Source organism: Equus caballus, chromosome 17 (genome assembly GCF_041296265.1).
Source record: "Equus caballus isolate H_3958 breed thoroughbred chromosome 17, TB-T2T, whole genome shotgun sequence".
Lineage (NCBI taxonomy): Eukaryota > Metazoa > Chordata > Mammalia > Perissodactyla > Equidae > Equus > Equus caballus.
In genome coordinates this window covers 17832305-17854383 of record NC_091700.1, presented here as the reverse complement: position 1 = coordinate 17854383, position 22079 = coordinate 17832305, and the positions used below count along the sequence as shown (strand labels likewise).

The window sequence follows — 22079 nt, the reverse complement described above, 5'->3', positions numbered from 1 at the left end:
AGCGTAGAACACTGCCCCATGCCCTATTATAAACAGAGAAGAAAGTAACTGGTCATCACAACATAGTTATCTTGTTACTGAGGATTAACTTATCCAAGTAATTCACATCAGAATGTGAAATAGTATTACAGAATAACAGATCCTAACATACTTCCTTTATACTTACCCGCAATTATCCTGCAATAACTCTTTTCTAACTCTGAAAAATTCTTCAGTGTTCTCTTCAACATGCTCAATTTTGCATCTCAAAGCTCGATATTTGGCAAGAGATGGTGGGTTGGGTTTGGCCAGATTCGTTTCACAGACATTAACCATGTCTCTTATTAGCTGTAGACGGAAAGGATACACAGACATTAGAATCACCACATATCAAAATATTTTTATCACTTTACACTTTCTCAAAAAAGATTGGAAAAATAAGCTTATCTCTCCAAAGCTTTTGATCAACAACTGCCTGTGCTGTAAGTAGCATGTTAAAGTGAGGGCAGCTGCCTCGGGGATAGCACAATACACGATAATAATACAGTTGCATTAGGATAGCGCATCTTGTTAATGCAGTGTTTTCAGGTACATTATTCCTCTAATCTGCAGAAGTATTGAGGTGGGCACCATACACACCCTCTCAGAAGCAAGACTGACTGAGGTTCGTTACCCTGAGTGTTAGGCAAATCATTTTAAATGATTAGGAGTTTTAACTGTGGAAGGGTCCTTTATTATCTCATGTACTGGTTCATCGCACCTACTGATTTTTCACTTATCTTGGATTACAGATTCCTCTGGAAATCTGCTGAAAGCTATAATTTCCCCCAAACATGCAAAATTTCACATCTATAAACTCCTCTGAAGTCTAGGTCACGGATCTCTGATCTTGTCTTAATCCCTTTATGCACAGATGAGGCAACTCAGAGCCAGAGAGTGACAGTGGTCTCATCCAAGACACGCTGGCCGTCGCTCTGACCTCCTCTTTGCTGAGCCCTACTCCTTCCCCCCTAGCTCGGGGGAGACGGTCTGTTTCTGAGTAGTCACGGTAATTCCATTCTCCTCGCCAGCAGCTGGCTTAGGAATGCACACATGACTCAGTTCTGACCAAAGAAAGAAGAGTTTGCCAGGGGCTTCCTCTAAGAGACACAAAAAGAAATATTCTGGAGGAGATGCTATGAATTATTGCAGCTGTAAGATGGTTGTAAGGGAGCCGAGAGGGAAGAGGTCCCTTTACAGGAAGCACAGAGATGGGAAGCAGCTGCCTTGATGATAATGCTGCCTCTCAGTGCACTAGGCCAGCAGCCACCGTGCATCCGGACTTGCTGCTTTCCAGGGTGATCAGCAGCCTCACTGTTCAAGTCAGTTGCAGCTGTCTGTTTCTTCTGCAGAAAGAATCCTAACTCATCTCCTGATCTGGAAAATTATCCTAGAGTGTAGCAATTTGTGATTCAGTGTCCCCTTATTCACCAGATTTGAAGAGAGCCCTCCCCCAACATATTTTAAATTGAATTCTATATTTCAGAGATTTACCTGGCAGAGGTCCTCTTTCTTCGCTAACAGTCTCAGGGTAATTTGTTCAGCTGTTGCACCTTTGTGAGGTACTAATCTGTAGAATTCCGTCATCATCTTTTGCAATTGTTCTTCTGTTTCTCCATTTTCCAGTGCCGTCTTTACGAGAAGGAGAATTCCCTCTGCCTTGCTCACCTGTAAATAAAAGATGATATACGCTTATTAAAATGAAATCTCGCTAATTATAGAAAAAGTGAAGGAACACATAAAAATATCTAAAATAGTTGTTAGATAGGCCACAACTACTAGTTTTCTACTTGACACCTGCCATAAAACAAATGCAATGTTCACTGAAGCTGTGTCTCAGTGACTGGGATGCCATGAGGAGCTTCCCCAAAGTGCTTGGCTTAACTAGAGGAAAGAACCAGAGCCTTGAATGTCTATATCTATGTATCTGCATCTACATCCACAGAGAGAGAAATGCTAATGCAACTGTGGGAGACTTGCCTTTCACACAACAAATTTAGACAGATGTCAGAATCGAACTAGGAACAAAACCCTCCAGAACCTGTTTCTAATTATGCAAGTACTTCTTAGATTTTACCTCAAGAAACCTTTTTCTCCCTGATAGAAATTAGTTTGACTCCATAGAGGAAAACTGCCTATATTATATTAGGATGACAATGCAGTTGCACAAGTTGTCCCATTGGGAATATTTTGACTTGTTCTTTCACTCATATGTAATTAAAAGGAGCATTTTCTGGAGGGCCGGAAGCATGCCTGCCTATCCCTCAGACAGTCAGAAGGTACAAGACTCTGAAGCCATCACTATGAAGTGGATTAGGGTCTGAGCATCTAACTGAGGACCAAGAGCACTTATGTCCCCCAGGCCTGCTACAAATCTCCTGACCTAGAGAAGCAGGCCTCCCAATGAGCCGGCACCAAGCAGCCGAGCTTTGATCAGCAGCTGTGCCTGACATCTTACAGAGAGGAGGGTCTCGTTTCCTTGGAAGCTTATGATCCCCTCCGTGCTCTTGGTATTCCCCTTCTCCAGGGTAAGAAGAACGGACAGTCAGGAACGCATCCAAGAACAACCGGACTCACACTCAAACATAAGTTGTATTATTTAAGCTAATAAGCCAGAAAGCAGGTTTGCCATGTCAGACGTTGTATTTCAAGGACACACTTGACTTACATCATTAAGACTAATCCTGTTCACAGGCTGGAGGAGTGTGTGCTCCAGGTGGCCGAGAGCTTCTGCCCAAATCATCTCCACCAGATGGCTCACCTCTTGGCTCAGAGTGCTGGAATTTATTACCTCCTCCAACAGCAACTGCGACAACAAAACACAAAAAAAACACCAACAGAAAGTTTTCATGACTGGGTTTATTTAAAACCGAGATGAACAGAGGCATGAGAAGACACAACGAATCATAGCCTAGGAGGGTCGCCCGCAGCCAAGCAGCTATTAACACCGTGGGCCTCCTCTTCCTGCTCGTCTCTCCCTCCATCTCCTCCCTAGCCTCTTCTCTCATTCCTCCTTCTCTCGTTTATTCCCATTTTATTTTTCCTTTTGCCTTTTTCTTCACCCTGTAACTTTAAGGCCTGCCAGTGGCAGTAAAGGTTAAGTGGCATTAAGGGAAAAGGATTCCTGACTCCTGGCCTAGGTTATAATGAAATCCTTTGAAAGCTGTGAGGGCTGGTGCTGAAATAACCAGTAAGTTTTATGGCTCCTCCTGGGACTTACTTCCCACTCAGTTTCCACGCCTTTCTGTGGGTCTGCCTTTCCTTTTCTTAACTCCTAGTCTTCTCTCCTGCCATTTTTCTATTTGTCATAAAGAAAACATTTCTATTAAAAGTATTCAATCAACAACACAAAATAACACGTATAAACACTCTTACTGCTTGCAATTTTTCAGATGCTAATTGGGTTGCTTCGGGTGTAAAATGTTCTCTTAGTAGAAATCCTTGTTTCTTCAGCTCTTCAATGAAATTTTCATAGTATTCGCTTGCCTCTGCAGAGGTTTTCTTTACAGATAACTGTCTTCTGGTCTGTGAATTACATATGCAGCCAAGTGTCAGGATATGAGGACACAGTAGCTTACTAATATATCAATCTTTACTGAACACCTACTGTGGCTCATGAGGACAGGAACACAAACAAGTCATCCGATCCCTGCTGTGAAGGAGTTTGGAAACTAGTTTTTTAAAAGAATTACTTAAATCTTCAGTTCTTCACAAAACAGCCTAAAACGTGAAAGTAAGGGGGAAAAACCTGAGCAGGCACAACAGGCAGAAAAGACACATCTGATTCACTGGAGAGCCACTCAAACGTTCATTCAGAGACACCCCACTCTTCCTTTCCATACTATTCTAATTAGCTTTGAAGTCTGGCTTTCTAGCTTTTTAGAAATGAAAAAAATAAACTGGGGGAGGGGCAGAAATGATTACTGTTAGAGGCAGGTACACAGTCAAAACAAAATGATAGCTACAAGCAAGGAGAAAGGCAGGAAAGCTCTTAGGTCATACAAATAATGCTAAAGGCAGGCAGCGAGGAGCCCTGTGGATAGGCACAAACAGCCTGCCTCATTCCAACCTGCCTATGGATGAGGCATTTTCTGCTCTGCCTGGAAATGCCTGCCCCTGTAGTGCGCAGGTATCCCACCATTAACCTCAGAGCCTGAAGGAGGATTCGCCCCAGCCGGGGTCCGTGATGTCCTTGTGGGGGTCGGCCAAGGCCCTGGCTCTGGGGTGTTCAGCCCCGGGGGAAGCCGGACTACTCACGACCCTGAGACACCGCCCCCCAACACTGGTGGCCCAGGATGCCTGTGAAACTTGGAAAAAAGAAGTATATCATGTTCAAGTTACTCCACTTAAGAATGCAGAGTTTACCATAATTTTGAAAGATTTCCATCAAAATGGTTTCATAAAGGAGAAGGGCAAGCTAGAAAAGCCTCCTCTGCAGAGCGGCTCCTACACTGCTGGTCAGGGAAGATGACTTCGCCCACGGCGGGCAGACTCACCCCAGGGGCCCCACCCGCGTTCTCAGACTCCGGCTGGCTGAGAGGGGAGGCTCCCTGGACCGGCTCTCACTACAGCAGGCAGGAAGGCACAGGATGGTCTTGCAGTGTTATAGTTTTCTTTTTCAACAAAGAAAAACAATCATGACACTTTCTATCATAGTTTTCAACTTGATTTTTACTTACTTTTTACCCCCACGACTAAATTTTCCACAAAATATAGTATATATTTTTGGGTAAAAGGTAATAGAACCCTTTCTCCTTCTTGGACACATCTGACCTTGGATTAACTCTTTATATCTGTTCGCATAGAAACCTGGTAAGGGTGGAACGTCAGCTATAATATTAGGCAAGTTTGCTTGGGTAATGGTGACCTCTTATTACTAAATTGCATCAGGACTGGGGGTTCAATGAATGACCCACAAATAGCAGGTAGGAAACCTGAGGCTGGGGGGTCCCTGTGAGTGGTGAATCGAATAACAGGCACTTTCTCTAAGGCATCTCGAACCTAGGCCCATGTTACAAGACGTATGGGCTCCTGTGGGGTGGGGCTTCTAATTCAGGTGGATCCTGCACCCATCTGATGTGAGTTTCCTTCTTTACCCCAGAGCTGACACGTGGAGTGGGGGCAAACGAGAAGTGTCCAGAGCCAGAGCGAACCGCTGTGAGGACCACTCCCACTGAGGAGCACCTGTGCACCCTGCAGGCTGCTGTGTTTCCTGCCTGTAGGTCTGAAGGTCCAGACAGAAGACACCCTGATGGGTGTTGCAGCATTTTATTTGAACTTTAGGCATTAGCCTTGGATTAATTTTTGTTTCATAGTTGTTTCAGGTTGGAACCACGCCCTTGACTTAACACTGACTCATGGCCTCTGCCAAGCCTTTCCTGCCGTAACCAAGTGCAGAACACTTCACATACACTTCAGTACCAGCTCTGCTACAGTGGATTAAAATCACGAATGCCTTGCTTCCTCCCAGGTGGTGACTTCCGAGGGGAGGGTGTGAAGAATTTTTTATCTTTGGGTCCCAGCGTCTAGTAGACTGCTTGATATACTTAATGAAGTGTGTGAATGGATTAAGTAGGTACTTGATAAAGTGTGTGAATGGACTGCTTTTAGAGGTGTATACATTGGGAGAATATTCCATAAGTGATTCAGAACAGGGGCAGGAACCCTGGCTGCCCTGCGCCTCAGTGAGTACTCTCCTCTGAGGAGAGCCCTGTGCTGCTGTGGTCAGGGGGCACTGTTCCCACCATGCTCTCCTCTCCTGCCGCATCCCAAGAGAGAACACATTTCCACTTTTCAAAACTATTTACCAGGTAAAAAGGAAAAGGTTAACAGATTGGCTGGTTCATCTACCAATTTTAAGGAAACTGGTTATGAACAAGGGTAAAACACAGGAATCAATATAAAGATCATTACCTCCGTGCCATCAGCCATGAGGAAGTGTGCAGATATGAGAAAAGCACGGTCCCCGGGGTCCTGGGAGCACTGCAGCTCCACCACGGCCAATTCCTGAGCTCCCTCCGTCCCAGGCTGGAAAAAAGGTTACTCTTTCATAAGCTGCATTTATTAAATAACAAACCACACATGCCATTTAAAAATGTTGATTATACAACTTACAAAAATCAGTTGCATTTCTACACACTAATAACGAACCAACAGAAAGAGAACTCAAGAATACAATCCCATTTACAATCACAACAAAAAGGATAAAATATCTAGGAATAAATTTAACCAAGGAGGTGAAAGACCTATACACTGAAAACTATAAGGTATTACTGAAAGAAATCAATGATGGCATAAAGAATTGGAAAGATATTCCATGCTCATGGGTTGGAAGAATTAACATAGTTAAAATGTGCATATTACCTAAAGCAATCTACAGATTCAGTACAATCCCAACCAGAACCCCAATGACATTCTTCACAGAAACAGAACAAAGAATCCTAAAATTTATATGGAACAACAAAAGAGCCCAAATGGCCAAAGCAATTCAGGGAAAAAAGAATAAAGCTGGAGGCATCACAATCCTTGACTTCAAAATATACTACAAGGTTATAGCAATCAAATCAGCATGGTACTGTCACAGACACAGACACACAGATCAAAGGAACAGAACTGAAAGCCTAGAAACAAACTCACACATCTACGGACACCTAATCTTCAACAAAGGAGCCAAGAACATACAATGGAGAAAGGAAAGTCTCTTCATAACTGGTGTTGGGAAAACTGGACAGCCACATGCAAAAGAACGAAAATAGACCATTATCTCACACCATACGTAAAAATTAACTCAAAATGGATTAAAGACTTGAAGGTAAGGCATGAAACAATAAAACTCCCAGAAGAAAATACAGGCAGTACACTCTTAGACATCGGTCTTAGAAGGATCTTTTTGAATACCATGTCTACCCAGGCAAGGGAAACAAAAGAAAAAATAAACAGATGGGACTTCATCAGACTGAAGAGCTTCTGCAAGGCAAAGGAAACCAGGAACAAAACGAAAAGACAACCCACCAACAGGGAGAAAATATTTGCAAATCATATATCCGACAAGGAGTTAATCTCTAAAATAAATAAATAACTCACACAACTCAACAACAAAACAAAATCTGATCAAAAAATGGGCAGAGGATATGAACAGATATTCTTCCAAAGAAGTTATACAGATGGCCAACAGGCACATGAAAAGATGTTTGACATCACTAATCATCAGGGAAATGCAAATCAAAACCACAATGAGATACCACCTTATGCCTGTTAAAATGGCTATAATCATTAAGATAAAAAACAACAAATGTTGGAGAGAATGTGGAGAAAAGGGAACCCTCATCCACTGCTGGTGGGAATGCAAACGGGTGCAGCCACTATAGAAAACAGTATGGGGACCTCTCAAAAAATTAAAAATAGAAATACCATATGACCCAGCCATCCCACTACTGGGTATCTACCCAAAGAACTTGAAATCAGCAATTCAAAGAGACTTATGCATCCCTGTGTTCACAGCAGCATTATTCACAATAGCCAAGATGTGGAAGCAACCCAAGCGCCCATCAACAGATGACTGGATAAAGAAGATGTGGTATATAGGTAATGGAATACCACTCAGCCATAAAAAAAAAGCAACAACACAAAATCGTCCCATTTGCAACAACATGGATGGACTTTGAGGGAGAAAGATAAACACTAGATGATTTCATCCATATGTGGAAGACAAACAAACACACAGACAAAGAGAACAGATCAGTGGTTACCAGAGGGGAAAAGGGTTGGGGGGTGGGCTTAAGAGGTGAAGGGGCACATTTATATGGTGACCGACAAATAATAATGTACAACCGAAATTTCACAATGCTGTAAACTATTGTGACCTTAATAAAATTTAAAAAATTGTTGATTATAAAACTAATACATGTTCATTTAAAGATATAATTTAGAAAATACCGAAAGTATAAAGAAAAAATAAAAATCAACTGAAATCATACTACAGATATATAATCTCTATTACTATTTCGGTATATTTCTCTCCTGTATTTTTACTATAGATATATCTGTATACAGTTAAACTGTTACCACTTTTCATATTTTCTTTATCACAGAGGGAATGTTAGTTTCAAGTTATATTTTATTAAAATATCTAAAAAATACAAATACAGCATCATTTCGAATGCTAGTGTTAATTTACATTTGTGTGATGGAGAAAAAATTTTTTGTTTTTCTTTTTAAAGAAAAGTAATGGAAGTTCAACATGGTATAAACACTTTGTGTCAAATCTACTCTTAAAATACAAGAAACTGTTAATAACAGGGAGCAGGACCTTTATTTTTAATGTCATATTAATATTTTGCATTGTTTACATTTTTATTATGAACATGCATTACTTTTATAATAAAAACACAAAAATTAAACATTAAATTTCAAATGTAAAAATTTTCTTGACCTTTAAAAGTCACCTCATATATTAAAGAATATTTATTCAGGATATGCACAACTTTCAAAACAACGAGAAAATTATCCAACAGGAAAAATAATCAGAAGATATTCAAACAGGTTTTTTCCCAAATAGCAATGACTCTTACTTTTTCCAAGGAGTTATATTTTGCAACTTCAAAATCTTGAGGAAAATCAAGAATTTCAACATTGTCTGTATAAAACCTGAAATTCACATAATTAAAAATTTACTAAAGAGTAAAAATGGACTAAACAGAATTTCAATAAAATTTTTCTTGTATCTCTCCTAACTCCACACACAATCTATTTCAGGGCCCTCCCGCCTCGTCGGATAGTCTGACAGTCGTTGAGAGGCCTGGCGCAGCGACCGGGCTCCTCTTCCTATCACTGTGCCCCCTAGACACTCAGCGCCCCCTAGACACTCAGCGCCCGCTAGAGCCAGGCGGCCTGTCTGCCCCCTTGATTCCAACCCCTGCAGGCGGGGTCACTCCAGACAGGCCCACACCTCAGCTACCCTTTAAAATAAAGGTGTCAGACTTAGAATAAGCTGTACTTTTAATTTGGATATTTGTCCTCTCTTTTAACACTACTATTAGCAAATAAAATAAGACCAAATGTGAGGCCTAATTGATACTGCAGTTTTGGGTACACTTTCAAAAGCTATACAGAACTTTAGACTCATGCTCCATTTGCGGAAAGCTGTTATTATTTCTACTTTTTAAAATATTAAGTAGAGAGTAATGAACTGTCTTTACTCTAAAGGCTGTTCAGTAAGGAAACAGAGTGAGCAGACTGCCCAAATCTCATCTCCAGTGGTTTTTCTTTTTTAAAATCAATCTAACAATATGTCCAATCTCAAATAATAATGAGAAGATAAAAATAATTATCACTGTACTAGTTGAAGTAAAAAGTCTTAAATAAATAAAAACAATAAAGAATTAGATAAGCAAGATAAATGAAAATACTACAAAAAAATACTGATATACTAATAACGTTATAATACTGTGCTTGAGGTTTAGAAAACATTTTGCAAACTGCCGAGTCCTAATGATCCGAAGTATATTACTTAGTGACTTCCACAACGTTCTCCTTCTCTGTGGAATTGTCCAGGGATAGATCATCTGCTTTCACTCCTAAAATTAAAACAAACAAGACATTGGTTTACTACTCTCAGATTTACTGTTAAGATTCTTGAATATGGGTCATATTTACCATACTATTCTACTTTTTTAGGTGTCCTTAAATTAGCTATAGTTATTGGTAATCTAAAGACAACAAAGTGGGAGAAGAGGAAGGGAGATCAGAAGATACTTAGAAAATATCATTATAATTCTACTTTAATAGACACGTGAGGAGAATTCTAATGTAATCCTACGGCAAGCATAGTTATGCAATGCATTTCTAATATACTACAAGGTCAGGATGAGTTCCTGAGAGCCACAATGTCACAAACAAAGGAACTGGGGATGTTCTAGTTTAGAGGAGGGAAATTCAAGGGTTCCCACATAATTTTTGCTTCATATTTTTCCTATAGAGGAATTGTAACACTAGCATGATGATATATAGGAATAATTCCTTTAATGCAAAGATTTTTTTTCCAATTTTAATTATGCTATCGAGATCTCAATGATCATCAGTGTATTTGTAGCAATTCTGGATCTGACTGTATTACTCTGGATGTTGAAAAATGTTTTCAACGGACAAGGAGTTTACTCTCCTGCCTATTTTGTTTCAGCTACCACTTTCCGAGACAGTAAGAAAGTCTGAGGACAGTATTTCTGCACAATCATTTGTCTAAAGATGCTGCACCACACCAAAACATTTAGATTTCTAAAATTCTTATAAATAATACGATTGCTATCATACATATCTAACATATATCATGTGCTTACTAGAAATTAATATTTACCAGAATTGCTTGACTTTTGATGCGACTCATGAGGAGTACATTTCTCTGTGTCTAAAGGCTTTCTTCTTGGCCAGATTTCAAAATAAAATCTGGGTTCATAAAGGAGGCATGTTTCTTTTAGAGAGATGGTCTTTTGGGAAAAACTTCTTTAGCAATAAGCTGGTCATAAAATTTCCAGTCATTAGGTTGTAGTGATAATTTTTTAACACAAAAGGTTCTTCCCCCACCCAGTTAAAATTACCGCCAAGCTTTCTGAGATTATCAGTGTTTTTGTAGTCATTTTGAATCTGACCACACTCGAGTGGATACTGATAAATCTATTTCTATTGCTAAAGTAGTCCTTTGTCCTTCACTATTTTGTTTCCCATTTTCTGAGATAATGAGAAACCTAATTATTTTCATAGTATTTCTAGACCATCCTTTGTCTATAACATCTTTGACTAAAGCACCTATAATACATTAAGCGCTTGATATGAAATGCTTACCAAGACTGCTTGCCTTTTGACAGGGAGGTGGTGTGAGGCCCACTGACTTATTAGGATCATAATTCTTTACATCCAAGAGCGTCCTTTCTTTGACAGATTCCCATATAAACTCTGGGTTTGCAATATGGATGTGGTTCTTTTGGAGAGAGTTCAGTTGATACTGGCTCAGAACATCAGCACTGTCTAAGATTATATGTGTGCACTAAGAAAAAAAGAATCAATTCCATATGAATTAGTAAAAAGAAAAATTATTTGTATCTGTAATTTTCACTCTTAAGAAGTCTTATTTGAAGGTAATTTGTAACAATTTTTCTCAGATTTCTAAAACTCTTATAAATAATATAATTTTTAGTTACGCAAAGTTAAAAAAAAAGTTTTTAAAGAGTATGGATGTGGATGTACCATAACTGATTAACCAACCCTAGAGGTGGTTTCCAAATTTTCACTAAACAATGCTGTGCCGAACATCTTCATGTACATATCTTCATACGCTTGTTTAATTATTTCCTTAGGAGGGGAATGAGACGTTCAGAGGGTATTCTTTATTTATTTATTTTAATTGGTAATTTTATTAATTTATTTTTGGATAAACAGTATACACGCATTGCTGAAAATCTAAAAGTAAAATAATAAGTTAAGCAGTGTTCCCAGCTCCTCTCCCCCGGGGCAGCTGTCATGACTTGTTTCTCAGGTGTCTTTCTACAGCTCTTCTATGTATAGGCAACACACATCTAAGCACACAGCCCTTCTTTTAGCCACAAATGGCTGAACACACTGGTCTGTACTTGCTTTTCCACTTAATTTATCTTGGAGATCATTCCTCGCCACTACATATCAAGCTGTCTCCTTCATTATAACAGCTGGTATGCACATTTCAAATGTTTATATACATTGGCAAAATAACTCCCAAAAAGGCTGCACTCACATATGTAAGAATTTCCAAAAAATGAGAGACCATGTTGGCATTCTCTCCCTGGAAGATAAACTGAGAAGGTCTAACAGGCATGAATTATTCATCTATCCACAGAAATGGTGAGACAGGCTGTGTAAGGAAAGTATACACAATTCTGCCTAAACTGGAGGTAAACAGGGACATTCCATTTCTGATATTCATAGGCAAACTACTAAATGCCAGAGAAGCACCAAGCATCCAGCTGGAGTAAAACATGCTACACAGAACAAACCAGCCTCCCCTTCAGCAAGCCCCAGGGCTGTGGCCCAGGAAGCGGAAGGCTGAGTCAACCCCATCAAGAGGGAACCCCCAATGAGGGAAAAGCAACCGATACAGGGAAGGTCCTGCATTTGCAGGCCTGGAATCCAATGGCTCTGGACTTCAATTTTACTTCTCATGATGAGGTGGTTAAAAAAAAGGGGGTTGGCTTTAATTATTTTCAGGATTTCCTCCAACTGTGAAATTCTATATCTAAACTGCCAGACCTACAGTTCATTTCAAGAGAGGGAGGGTAGCTCCCTCCGGCTTTTAAATAAACAAAACAAACAGTACAAGCTGTACCACAAAGATCAGTTCAGACTGCATGTTTTCCTTCTGTCCTCTATGAGTCACACAGACAGTATCACTCCAGTATTGACAGCCTGGTGAGTGACCATATGGAGTGCTTTTAGCAAATGCTGCCCTGTAACTTTTCTCCTTCGAGAATAGATTTGGCTGGTCTGAAATTATTTCTGTTTATGTCTTCAGCTGTGCTCTAATAGTATCAGATTCCATGCATGTGGGCTTGTCCTACAGCTCACGGGAACAGGGGGAAGATGGCACTAGGCGGTGTTCCCTCTTCCGCCTCTCCTCAGCCCAACTTCCCTGGAGGCCCTATCCCAGTTTCTCCTGCCTTCACTAACTTTCTCCTGCTGCCAGTTTTCTCTGCTTACTCTTCTAACCATGACCCCTGCTCCCTTAACGCATAATGTTTATCATACAGTTTTTATGAAATTTGCAAATACCTGAGGATTTAATAAAAAGGAAAATTTTCCACCATTTTCCTTAATGTCAGTTTGTAGCTTTTTCTTCTGTTGACGAGGTAAGTGCTTGACTTTCAAACAGAAGGTACAATTTGCAAAGATTCCTACAGTCATCCTGCAGGAAAAAAAAGTTTCAAGTCAGTTTTTAAGGATTCTCTTTTCAGTAAATATAACTGACAGTGAATTTAGAATTGTTTTACATGTAAACTGTGAGAAAGGCGGACATTATTTTTTAAAAACATATTGCACTTATGTTATGTAGTCATGTGTCACTTAACGATGGGGATACATTCTGAGAAATGTGTTAGGCAATTTTGTCCTGCAAACACGATAGAGTGTACTTATACAAACTTAGATGGTATAGCCTACTAAACGCCTAGGTAGTAATGGTATAGCCTATTCTAGCCTACAAGCTTTAGAGCATGTTACTGTACTGAATACTGTAGGCAACTGTACCACAATGGTAGTATTTGTGTATCTAAACGTAGAAAAGGTATAGTAGAGCCAACCCCGATGGCCTCGTGGTGAAAGTTCAGCACTTTCTGCTTCAGCAGCCCGAGTTTGGTTCCTGGGTGCAGAACTACACCACTCACCTGTCACTAGCCATGCTGTGGTGGCAGCTCACATAGATGAACTAGAAGGACTTACAACTAGAATATACAACTACGTACTGGGGTCTTGGGGAGGAAAAAAAAAAGAGAGAGGACAACTGGCAATGGATGTTAGCTCAGGGCGAATCTGTCCCAGCAAAAAAACCCACAAAAGGTCCAGTAAAATCACAGCATAAAGATAAAAAATGGTACACCTGTATAGGGCACTTACCATGAATGGGCCTTGCGGTACTGGAAGTCGCTCTGTGTGAGTGAGTGAGCGAGCGAGCGAGTGGTGAGTGATGTGAGGGCATAGGGCGTTACTGGGCACGACTGTAGACTTCACAAACACTGTACACTTAGGCTCCACTAAATCAGTTTAAAGATACTTATCTTTCTTCAATAATAAATTAACCCTGGCTTACTGTTATTTCTTTACTTCATGAACTTTTAAACTTTTTGACCCTTTTGTAATAACACAGCTTAAAACACATATTGTACAGCTGTACAACAATACTGTCTTTCTTCATACCCTTATTCTATATTTTTTCTATTTAAAAAAAATTTTTTTTTTTACTTTTTAAGCTTTTTGTTAAAAACTAAGACACAAACATACAGAAACACCACTCTGATATTAGGATGAAGATCACCAATAAAGGAAGATATCTGGGAGCATTATCAACAAGAAGCAAAATCTTGAAAAGTATGTTACTCTCCAAACAGTACTTCTCCATTTCGCTGGTACAGCAATTCAGGAGGCCATCTTGGGAGAGGAGCTGGGTCATCCATGACTTCACTGGCAGTGTGTGCTGATCAACACGCTCGAAGGCCGTGGGGTTCTCACTGTGCCAGATCACTTGGGTTTCAATTTGTAGCCTGCAACACTGCCCCCAAGCAAGACTGTTCTCCTGTCCTTAAAAGCCTTGAAACCTGGCACTGACTTGGCCTCCTCATGGCTGAAAGTCACTTCAGCATCTGTTTCGAGAATAGGGAGGTTTCATCCATACTGAATGGTAAGTAATTTTCCTCCACAATCAGCTTATCTAGAGTTTCCAAAAATTCTTCAACTGTCTTCACATCAGCACTCGCAGACTCACCACTCACTTTCTCGTTGTGTAATGAGTAACGATTCTTGAATCCTTTTAGCCACCCAGAGCTAGCAGTGAATTCAACATCACAGTTGGGTCCAGCCTTTTCTTTCAACATTGCGCACAAACTGTTTTCTTTGGTTGTGATCGTCATGGTGCTGAGATACACTTCTGTGTCTGGTCTTCAATCCAGGTTATTAGAACTTTCTCCATGTCGGATAGAGGCCCTTCTTGGGCTTTTGTTAGTCTTGTTACCTTCAATGGAGCAGATCCTTTAACAGCTTCTGTCTCTTTGTTCTCATTCTTCAAAATCGTAGCTATGGTGGAATGGGACATGCCTGACTGGTGAGCAATAACCGTCACTGATTTTCCACCTTTGTGGTCCTTAATCACTTTAATTTTGTTTCCAGGTAAGTCATTCGATGTGGCCTCTTACCAGAAACATTAGCAGTGAATTTTGTATGATTAGGGGCCGTGATAAACAAAACAACACAAGATTAAGTCAAGCACAAGAGAAGATGATGCAATCCAGAGACACCGTAAACACGAGATATATGAGGCTGCTGCTGGCATAACACAGCATTCTGTTTACAGTAAACTTCTTTTCAATCAGTAGAAAGAATACAGTCTAAAATAATGATAAAAAGCATAGCATAGTAAATATATAAACCAGTTACATAGTCACTTATTATAATTATCAAGTATTATGTACTGTACATAGTATGTATGTCCTATACTTTTACTGAACTGGCAGTGCCGTAGGTTTGCTTACACCAGCATCGCCACAGACACGTGAGTAACGCGTTGCGCTACAACAGCATGAGGAGCTGGGGATGTGTCAGCTCCACTGTAACTTTCTGGGACCACTGTCATATACGGAATCCACTGTTGACCAAAACGTAGTTATGGGTACATGACTGTAATCAGAAAAATTTGACATCCTCCGAGCTTGGAATATGTATGTTGGTTTTAGAATCATTTCTATCCTTTAAGGCTGGTATTATGACACTAAAAAATCCTTTTGTATAGGCTCATAACATACCTCTTAATGAACACATGACAGATTTCAGTTACAGATCAAGTGTGTGGTTTATGAATATAGAAGCATTTATTTCTAAATTAACATTATGTGATAGTGAAAGCATGGATTTTTTTCTTTTTTCTTTTTCCTGCTTCTCCCCAAATCCCCCCAGTACATAGTTGTATACTCTAGTTGTGGGTCCTTCGAGTTGTAGCATGTGGGATGCCGCCTCAGCATGGCCTGATGAGCAGTGCCACGTCCGTGCCCAGGATCTGAACCGGCGCAACCCTGGCTGCTGAAGCAGAGCAAGTGAATTTAACCACTTGGCCACCAGGCCAGCCCCGAAACCATGAATTTTTATATATAATTTTTCTATAAATTCAAAGAGACTTATTAGTTATGTGGGTTTCTGTTAAGCCATTCTGGAGAAAAACTGAACAATTAGCAATAAAAATGTACAACTTATGTTTAAATGAAAGACATATATATATATATACACAAACACGTTTGAAGTTGATTTAATTTCTTTAACTATGTCATACATTCCCACATATAGGAAAGAACTATTTCTAAGAAAAGTAAGCATATTTTGAATTGAAAGAAATTTTATGCGTATTTAACAATAAACGAATAAATGGTGAGATATTGGGTTTAATTCACGGTAGCCATTTGTCAGTTTTTTAAAACTGAAGTCATCTCTAGCAGGTTCCCCAGAGTAAGCTGGTGTCTCATGAAACGCAGTTCCTGGGTCTGATTTGCACTCAAAGAAAGTTAGCTAGCAGGTTCCTGGCAGGCTCTAGGACGGCCCATGCTGCAGGCTCCAAGGGCGCCTACTGGGCCCAGCTCCCGAGAACACACTTAGGGTTCCGCGTTCCTCCTGCTCCATCTGCCTTTGAACGTCCCATTCTCCCAGGTTGGCGTCCCCACTCCAGGCCCTTTGCCTGAGCAATGTGCCCATTCCTTGAGGCCCTGAATGCTGTCTATATATGCAGACAAAATGCCCACTACCTCCCCAAAGCAGGCACCTCAGATGTGCCAAGTTCCCAACCTAGGCCTCCCCGTGCACCCCTCTTTGGCAAGTGGCTGCCATGTCTAGCTGGAAGCTAAACCCACCAGGTGCTATCCTTGATTTCTCCCCCTCTTCCCCTCCTGCCATCAGCACCTCTTGTCTTCACTGCCCCAGAACAGAGGTAGAATCTCCCCACTTTCTCCATCTCCACTGCCTCCTTGGCCCAAGCCCCCATCAGCAGATTCCTTACTCGTCTCCCTACTTCTGCTCCTCTCTGCCTCTAATCTCTTCTCCAAGCTGTAGCTTGAGTAACCTTTTTTTTTTTTGAAAATTACATTTCAAATGAAATTCAAATTTCTTACTTCAGGGCCTGGCCTCTCTCCCCAGCCTCATCCTCCACCTCTCTCTCTCTCTGCCCTGGTCACACTGGCTTTTTCTTCAGGTTGGCAAAAACCCCAAGCTTGGTCCTCAGGGCCTTCACACATGCTGTTCCTTCTCCCGGGGACCCTTCCCTGCTAACCCACCCCACACTTGTATATCCCACCCAGGACCCGGTAGTATCTGTCCAACAAACGGACAAATTAGAGGTTCACACTTTTTTTTTTGTTTTATGGGTTCTGGTTAAACTGAAGTCCCTCAACTTAATTCTGTCTTTCCATAGCATTAATATTTACTAGTTTCATATGTGTTGATTGTTTTATACATTCAAATTTATTCATAATTATCATTGTTTATAGATGGGCGAGATGATGATGGATACTGTGAAAGATGCTAGACTACACTATTTAGGTTAATCTGTCTTGCTCTTAATCTCTGAAAGTTAAATAGCAAACAACAAACAAAACACTAAAACTCTCTAATGACTCTTCAACAATTTTCAGGACAGCCTCTATGCTGGACAGGGCAGGCTAAGCGGGCGTGGCTGCTCAGATCCACTTCTGACTTGTCCTCCATGAGTTCTTAAGTCCTCTGACCTGTCGTTTAAAAAATGTTTTCTAATAGAAATGTAATTCATTCTCACCTTAGAAAATACAGAAATGTGTAACAACAGCAAAATAATCTCAAAACCTAGGGGCCATGTTAACTTTTTTTTGTGGCTTTTTTTTTCCAGGCTTTTTTTTATGTGTATATACTGTAATGGGCTATATTATTATCAAAATTGAAATCATACTATATTCACGATAACTATCTTGCATTTTATGTCAGGGTTTTATCTTTAGCATTTTATCATTAGACATTCTTGGAAACATTTTTAATAGAGGCTACCTTAGATATGCACCATAAATGAACTATTCCTATATTGTTGGGTAATCAAATTGTTTCTAAATTTTAGTATTAAAAACAAAGCTGTGATGTACATCCTTATATGTAAATTTTTGTTTGCAACTCCAACGATTGTCTTAGAAAACAAAGTCTTTAACAGTACTCAGTCAAAGAGTTTAAATAATTTTTATTCTTGTGAAATTATATTACTTTTCAGTTTTAGCTTAAATTGTATTACTTTCATTTTGCTTAAATTTCCTAATGTATTAGGAAATTCCTATGTATTTGTCTTTTTAAAAATAACTTCTCCCCCAAAGTTAACCATTATGAAGAAAAATAAAAAACACCCACAGTGATGGAAATGTTCTAAACTAGATTGTCATGATGGTGCACAACTTGGTGAATTTATTGAAATAAATCTTTGAATCATAAAATTAAAACGAGTGAATTTAATGATATGTAATTTTATTTAAAATCTTTGAATCATACAATTAAAATGAGTGAATTTAATGATACGTAAATTATACCTCAATAAAGGTGTTTCTAAAAAAAGCATCTATGATCTCTCCATCTAGAAATAAGCCCACTGTTGATATTTTGATATCTCTTTCTGGTATTATTTTTTCCTGTATCACTTATATTTTATGTTATTTTTATAAAAATACATATTACTTATTAATATTGTTTACTTAATTTTATAGCCAGTTTCTCTCATCTTTTTTTCTTTTTGAGGAAGATCAGCCCTGAGCTAACTACTGCCAATCCTCCTCTTTTTGTTGAGGAAGACTGGCCCTGAGCTAACATCCGTGCCCATCTTCCTCTACTTGATATGTGGGACGCCTACCACAGCATGGCATGTCAAACGGTGCCATGTCCACACCCAGGATCCGAACCGGCGAACCCTGGGCAGCCGAGAAGCGGAACGTGGGAACTTAACCGCTGCGCCACCAGGCCGGCCCCCTCTTAACTAACTTTTAATGAGAATTTTCCCATATCACTAAATATTCTTTGAAAATATTTATAGTAGCTACATAAGCTTGGTGTTATTTAACTCTTCTCTAAGTCCTCAGATATTTGGTTATTTAAAATTGTTCATTACCATAAACACACTTTGAGGAAAATATTTGTACACACATTTTTGGCGAAATCTCTGTCACTGTTTCCTTAGAATATAAAGTTATAAGTGGAATTAGTGGATCAAACACTATAGATACTTTTCAGCCTTTTTGTGTGTGTGTGTGGTAAAATGTACCTAACATAAAATTTATGCTTTTAGTCATTTTTAAATGTACAGCTCAGTGGCATTAAGTACATTCACATTGTTGTGAAGCCAGAGCATAATAAATATTATAAGCATAAATCTCTGGCCCATTCTTAGCGGCTGAGGCCACGTGGGAGGTAGAGAAACTAACACTCCAAATTCTGTGAAATCTCAAGTCAGGCCTTGGCTTCTCTCTTCCTGCCCACGGTACCTGGGGTCTCTCTCAAGGCCTAGCCTCTTGGAGTCAGCAGCTTCCTGACAGACCCGCGCCACTAGTCTCTTCCTCCTTTGCAAGCTTTCTCTAAGCAACAGTCAGCTTCCGTTCCTGTTTCCACCAGGGCTTCTGTATGTATGAGATCTGTTGGGTGTCCTCCACCCCTCAGGCCCTGTTTTAGGGGCACCAGACAATGGCACACAGCCCCAGCTCCTGAGAAACTCAGCATTCCCTTCACAAATTCAGGGCTACACAATCCAGAAACCAATGGAGCAGCTGGGAGCAAGAGGCTTCCTGCCTCAGTTTCATGTCTTTAACAACTGGCATTTTCTTCTGTCAAGAGCCTCAGGGTCTCCCTATGCAGAAAGCCTTGCTGGAACTCCCCTCGCTCTGATTCGCTGCCTGGCTGTGCCCTCCCGACAGCCCCACAGCAGGCAGGTTTAAGCACACACCTCTCTACAATCACTGGCTGTTTTCCACTCTTAACATTATCAGTTTCTCCAGAAGGGCCAATCCTACGTGACAGGCTGTGCCCTGTTTACCTTTCTATCCCTAGAATCTAGACCACTTTTGGTACACAGTAGGCATTCAATACATGCTTGCTTACTAGAATTCTTTCACCTATCAATTAAGGGCTAGGATTACAGAAAAGCCTTTTGACACTATTTGCATATTCGGACTCCAATGGGGTCAATACCGCACCTCCCTAATGGGACTATCAACCCCTAAGAAGGCCACCTCCGTCGGCACTGCTCCCACTTCCACGGCATGCTACAGCGGAGCATACAGAGGGGACCCAACAAGTGCTAACTGAAGAAACGGTCGTCACATATAATGAAAGAATCCGCAACATGCTCATATTCAGAGAGAGTTTCTCCTTTATCTTAACACCACATTTTAAATGTTTTTATATGTTTATTGTCATTTGGCAATCCAGAATCGAAAGGCTGAACATTCAGCAAAGCCCTGTTTTTCTAGAAGCCGACATTTACCCACTCAGTCCCCTAGATGAGTCATTCGGAATTATCCGTAGAATATTGAACTGATTTCCAGGTTTTCAATGTTGTACTTCAACAAGCACGTTAAGTGTTTCTATCACGGTGTTCCTAACTACTCACGAAGTCAGATTATATTCCCTGATAGTTCACTAAAATACTTTATTTTTTGCAGAAGTTTCCTTTGAAATCTAACTTTCAGAACAAAGGCTGTCTGGCATATTAGAGATAAGAAACACCGAGGTCTGCAATGCGCTCATTCTGCAGAGCGCGGGACGCGTCCAGACACCCGGACCGAGCGCCGACTCTCCCGGGTGTCTCCGACCTGTTCCGTCGCGAGGCCGCGCCCGCACCAGATCGCCGCAGCGTCGCGAGCCCGCGCCCGCGCCAGATCGCCGCAGCGTCGCGAGCCCGCGCCCGCGCCAGATCGCCGCAGCGTCGCCCGGCCGCGCCCGCGCGAGCACCGCCAACCCCCAACAGCCAGCCCTCGAAGACCGCTGCGCGACCGCGTCGGCGAGGCGGACGGAGTGAGCCCGCTTCTCCTGCGGGAGGTGGGTGCGGCCACCTTCCCCGCCCGACCACCGGCACCCGCGACGGCGACCGGCCTGGGCTGGGGTGGTCGGCCGCAAGCGGCGCCCACGCACCTTCCTGAGAATCTGGCCCGCTCCTGTTCCCCGCTCCTGCTCCTGCTCCTGCTCCCCGCTCCGGGCGCTTCCGGATCCCGGGCGCTCCCGGCTCCTGCTGCCCGCTCCGGGCGGTTCCGGATCCCGGGCGCTCCCCGCTCCTGCTGCCCGCTCCGGGCGCTTCCGGATCCCGGGCCCCTGGGCTCCGGGCGCTGACCTGGGGCGCGGCTGGGAGGGGCCGAGCCAGCGAGAGCGCTGCCGGAACCCCGCCCTCGGCTGCCTCCTAGGCTGCGCCCCGCACCCCGCCGACCGCGGGCTCCTGCGAGGACGGTCGCGGGGCTGCGCTGGAAATTAGGCGGCGGGCTGGGGCTGGGTTTCTTTTCTGGGGTCAGCCCAACGGTTCAGGATTTTTCAGTTTCATCTTTCAGGCGAGATTTGCCCAATGAGGGTAACTCCAAAGTTGGAGTTTGGGAAAAGCGGATGGATGGTGCTGCAGTTTAACCGAGGAATGAAGGGAATTCCAGGGAGCTGGAAAGAAATTTCTGGACGGTTTGGGATTGGGGAAACAGGAGGGTAAGATAATGAATTTAGTTTAGGACTTCCTGAGTTTGACATTCATGGTAGTGTTCCTCCGTAGTTAGAAATCTATATCTGCCATTCCAGAGAGGTGGAGCTGGAGATTCATTGAGTACAGGGTAAAGTAATGGGAAAGAATAAAATCCCGCAGATACTGAAGAAAATGAGAATAGAAAAGATGTAGAAACGGTATGGATTTGAAACCTGATTCTACTCTTTGTTACCCAGGGGATTGTAGACAAGGTACTTTACTGGGGCCCACATTTCATCATTACTGCCTACCTTACAGGGTTTTATAAGAATCAACTTAAGTGTTAGCTTACATCAGCAAAAATGATGCAGTACGGAGCACAGGGTCCATCCTTCTTCCAAGATCATTTTTAAAGGTTAACAGCAATCAAGTAAGTGTGTACCCAGGAGAAAGGCCACTGAAACAAGGTGGGAGACCTTTACCTGTTTGAACTGACTCCAGCTGCGCTTCCCTTGGCCACCCTCTGACGAGTGTGGGTAACCTGGTTCTGGAGGGAGCACAGTTCTTTGTCCTAAAGAGTTGTGTTTCTCTGTCTCGACCTGGCTGGGGGCTCCCTGAAGGCAAGGGGCTTGACTTTCTT

General features: G+C 41.6%; 1 protein-coding gene across 8 annotated transcripts in view; it reads right to left on the bottom strand.

The window, feature by feature from the left end:
* Nucleotides 1-21046, bottom strand: part of PARP4 (poly(ADP-ribose) polymerase family member 4) — a 126324-nt gene extending 105278 nt beyond the window's left edge. For all 8 annotated transcript variants that reach the window (XM_070239392.1, XM_070239398.1, XM_070239393.1 and 5 more), the window contains exons 1-10: nt 20914-21046; nt 12811-12943; nt 10855-11056; nt 9527-9593; nt 8589-8664; nt 5932-6045; nt 3394-3543; nt 2687-2824; nt 1513-1686; nt 167-327 (exon numbers count right to left, since the gene is read on the bottom strand). In XM_070239392.1, the coding sequence (XP_070095493.1) occupies nt 167-327; nt 1513-1686; nt 2687-2824; nt 3394-3543; nt 5932-6045; nt 8589-8664; nt 9527-9593; nt 10855-11056; nt 12811-12942 (1214 nt within the window). In that variant the 5' untranslated portion in view covers nt 12943; nt 20914-21046. The remainder of the gene's footprint in view (nt 1-166; nt 328-1512; nt 1687-2686; nt 2825-3393; nt 3544-5931; nt 6046-8588; nt 8665-9526; nt 9594-10854; nt 11057-12810; nt 12944-20913) is intronic.
* Between the last annotated feature and the right edge of the window lie 1033 nt (nt 21047-22079).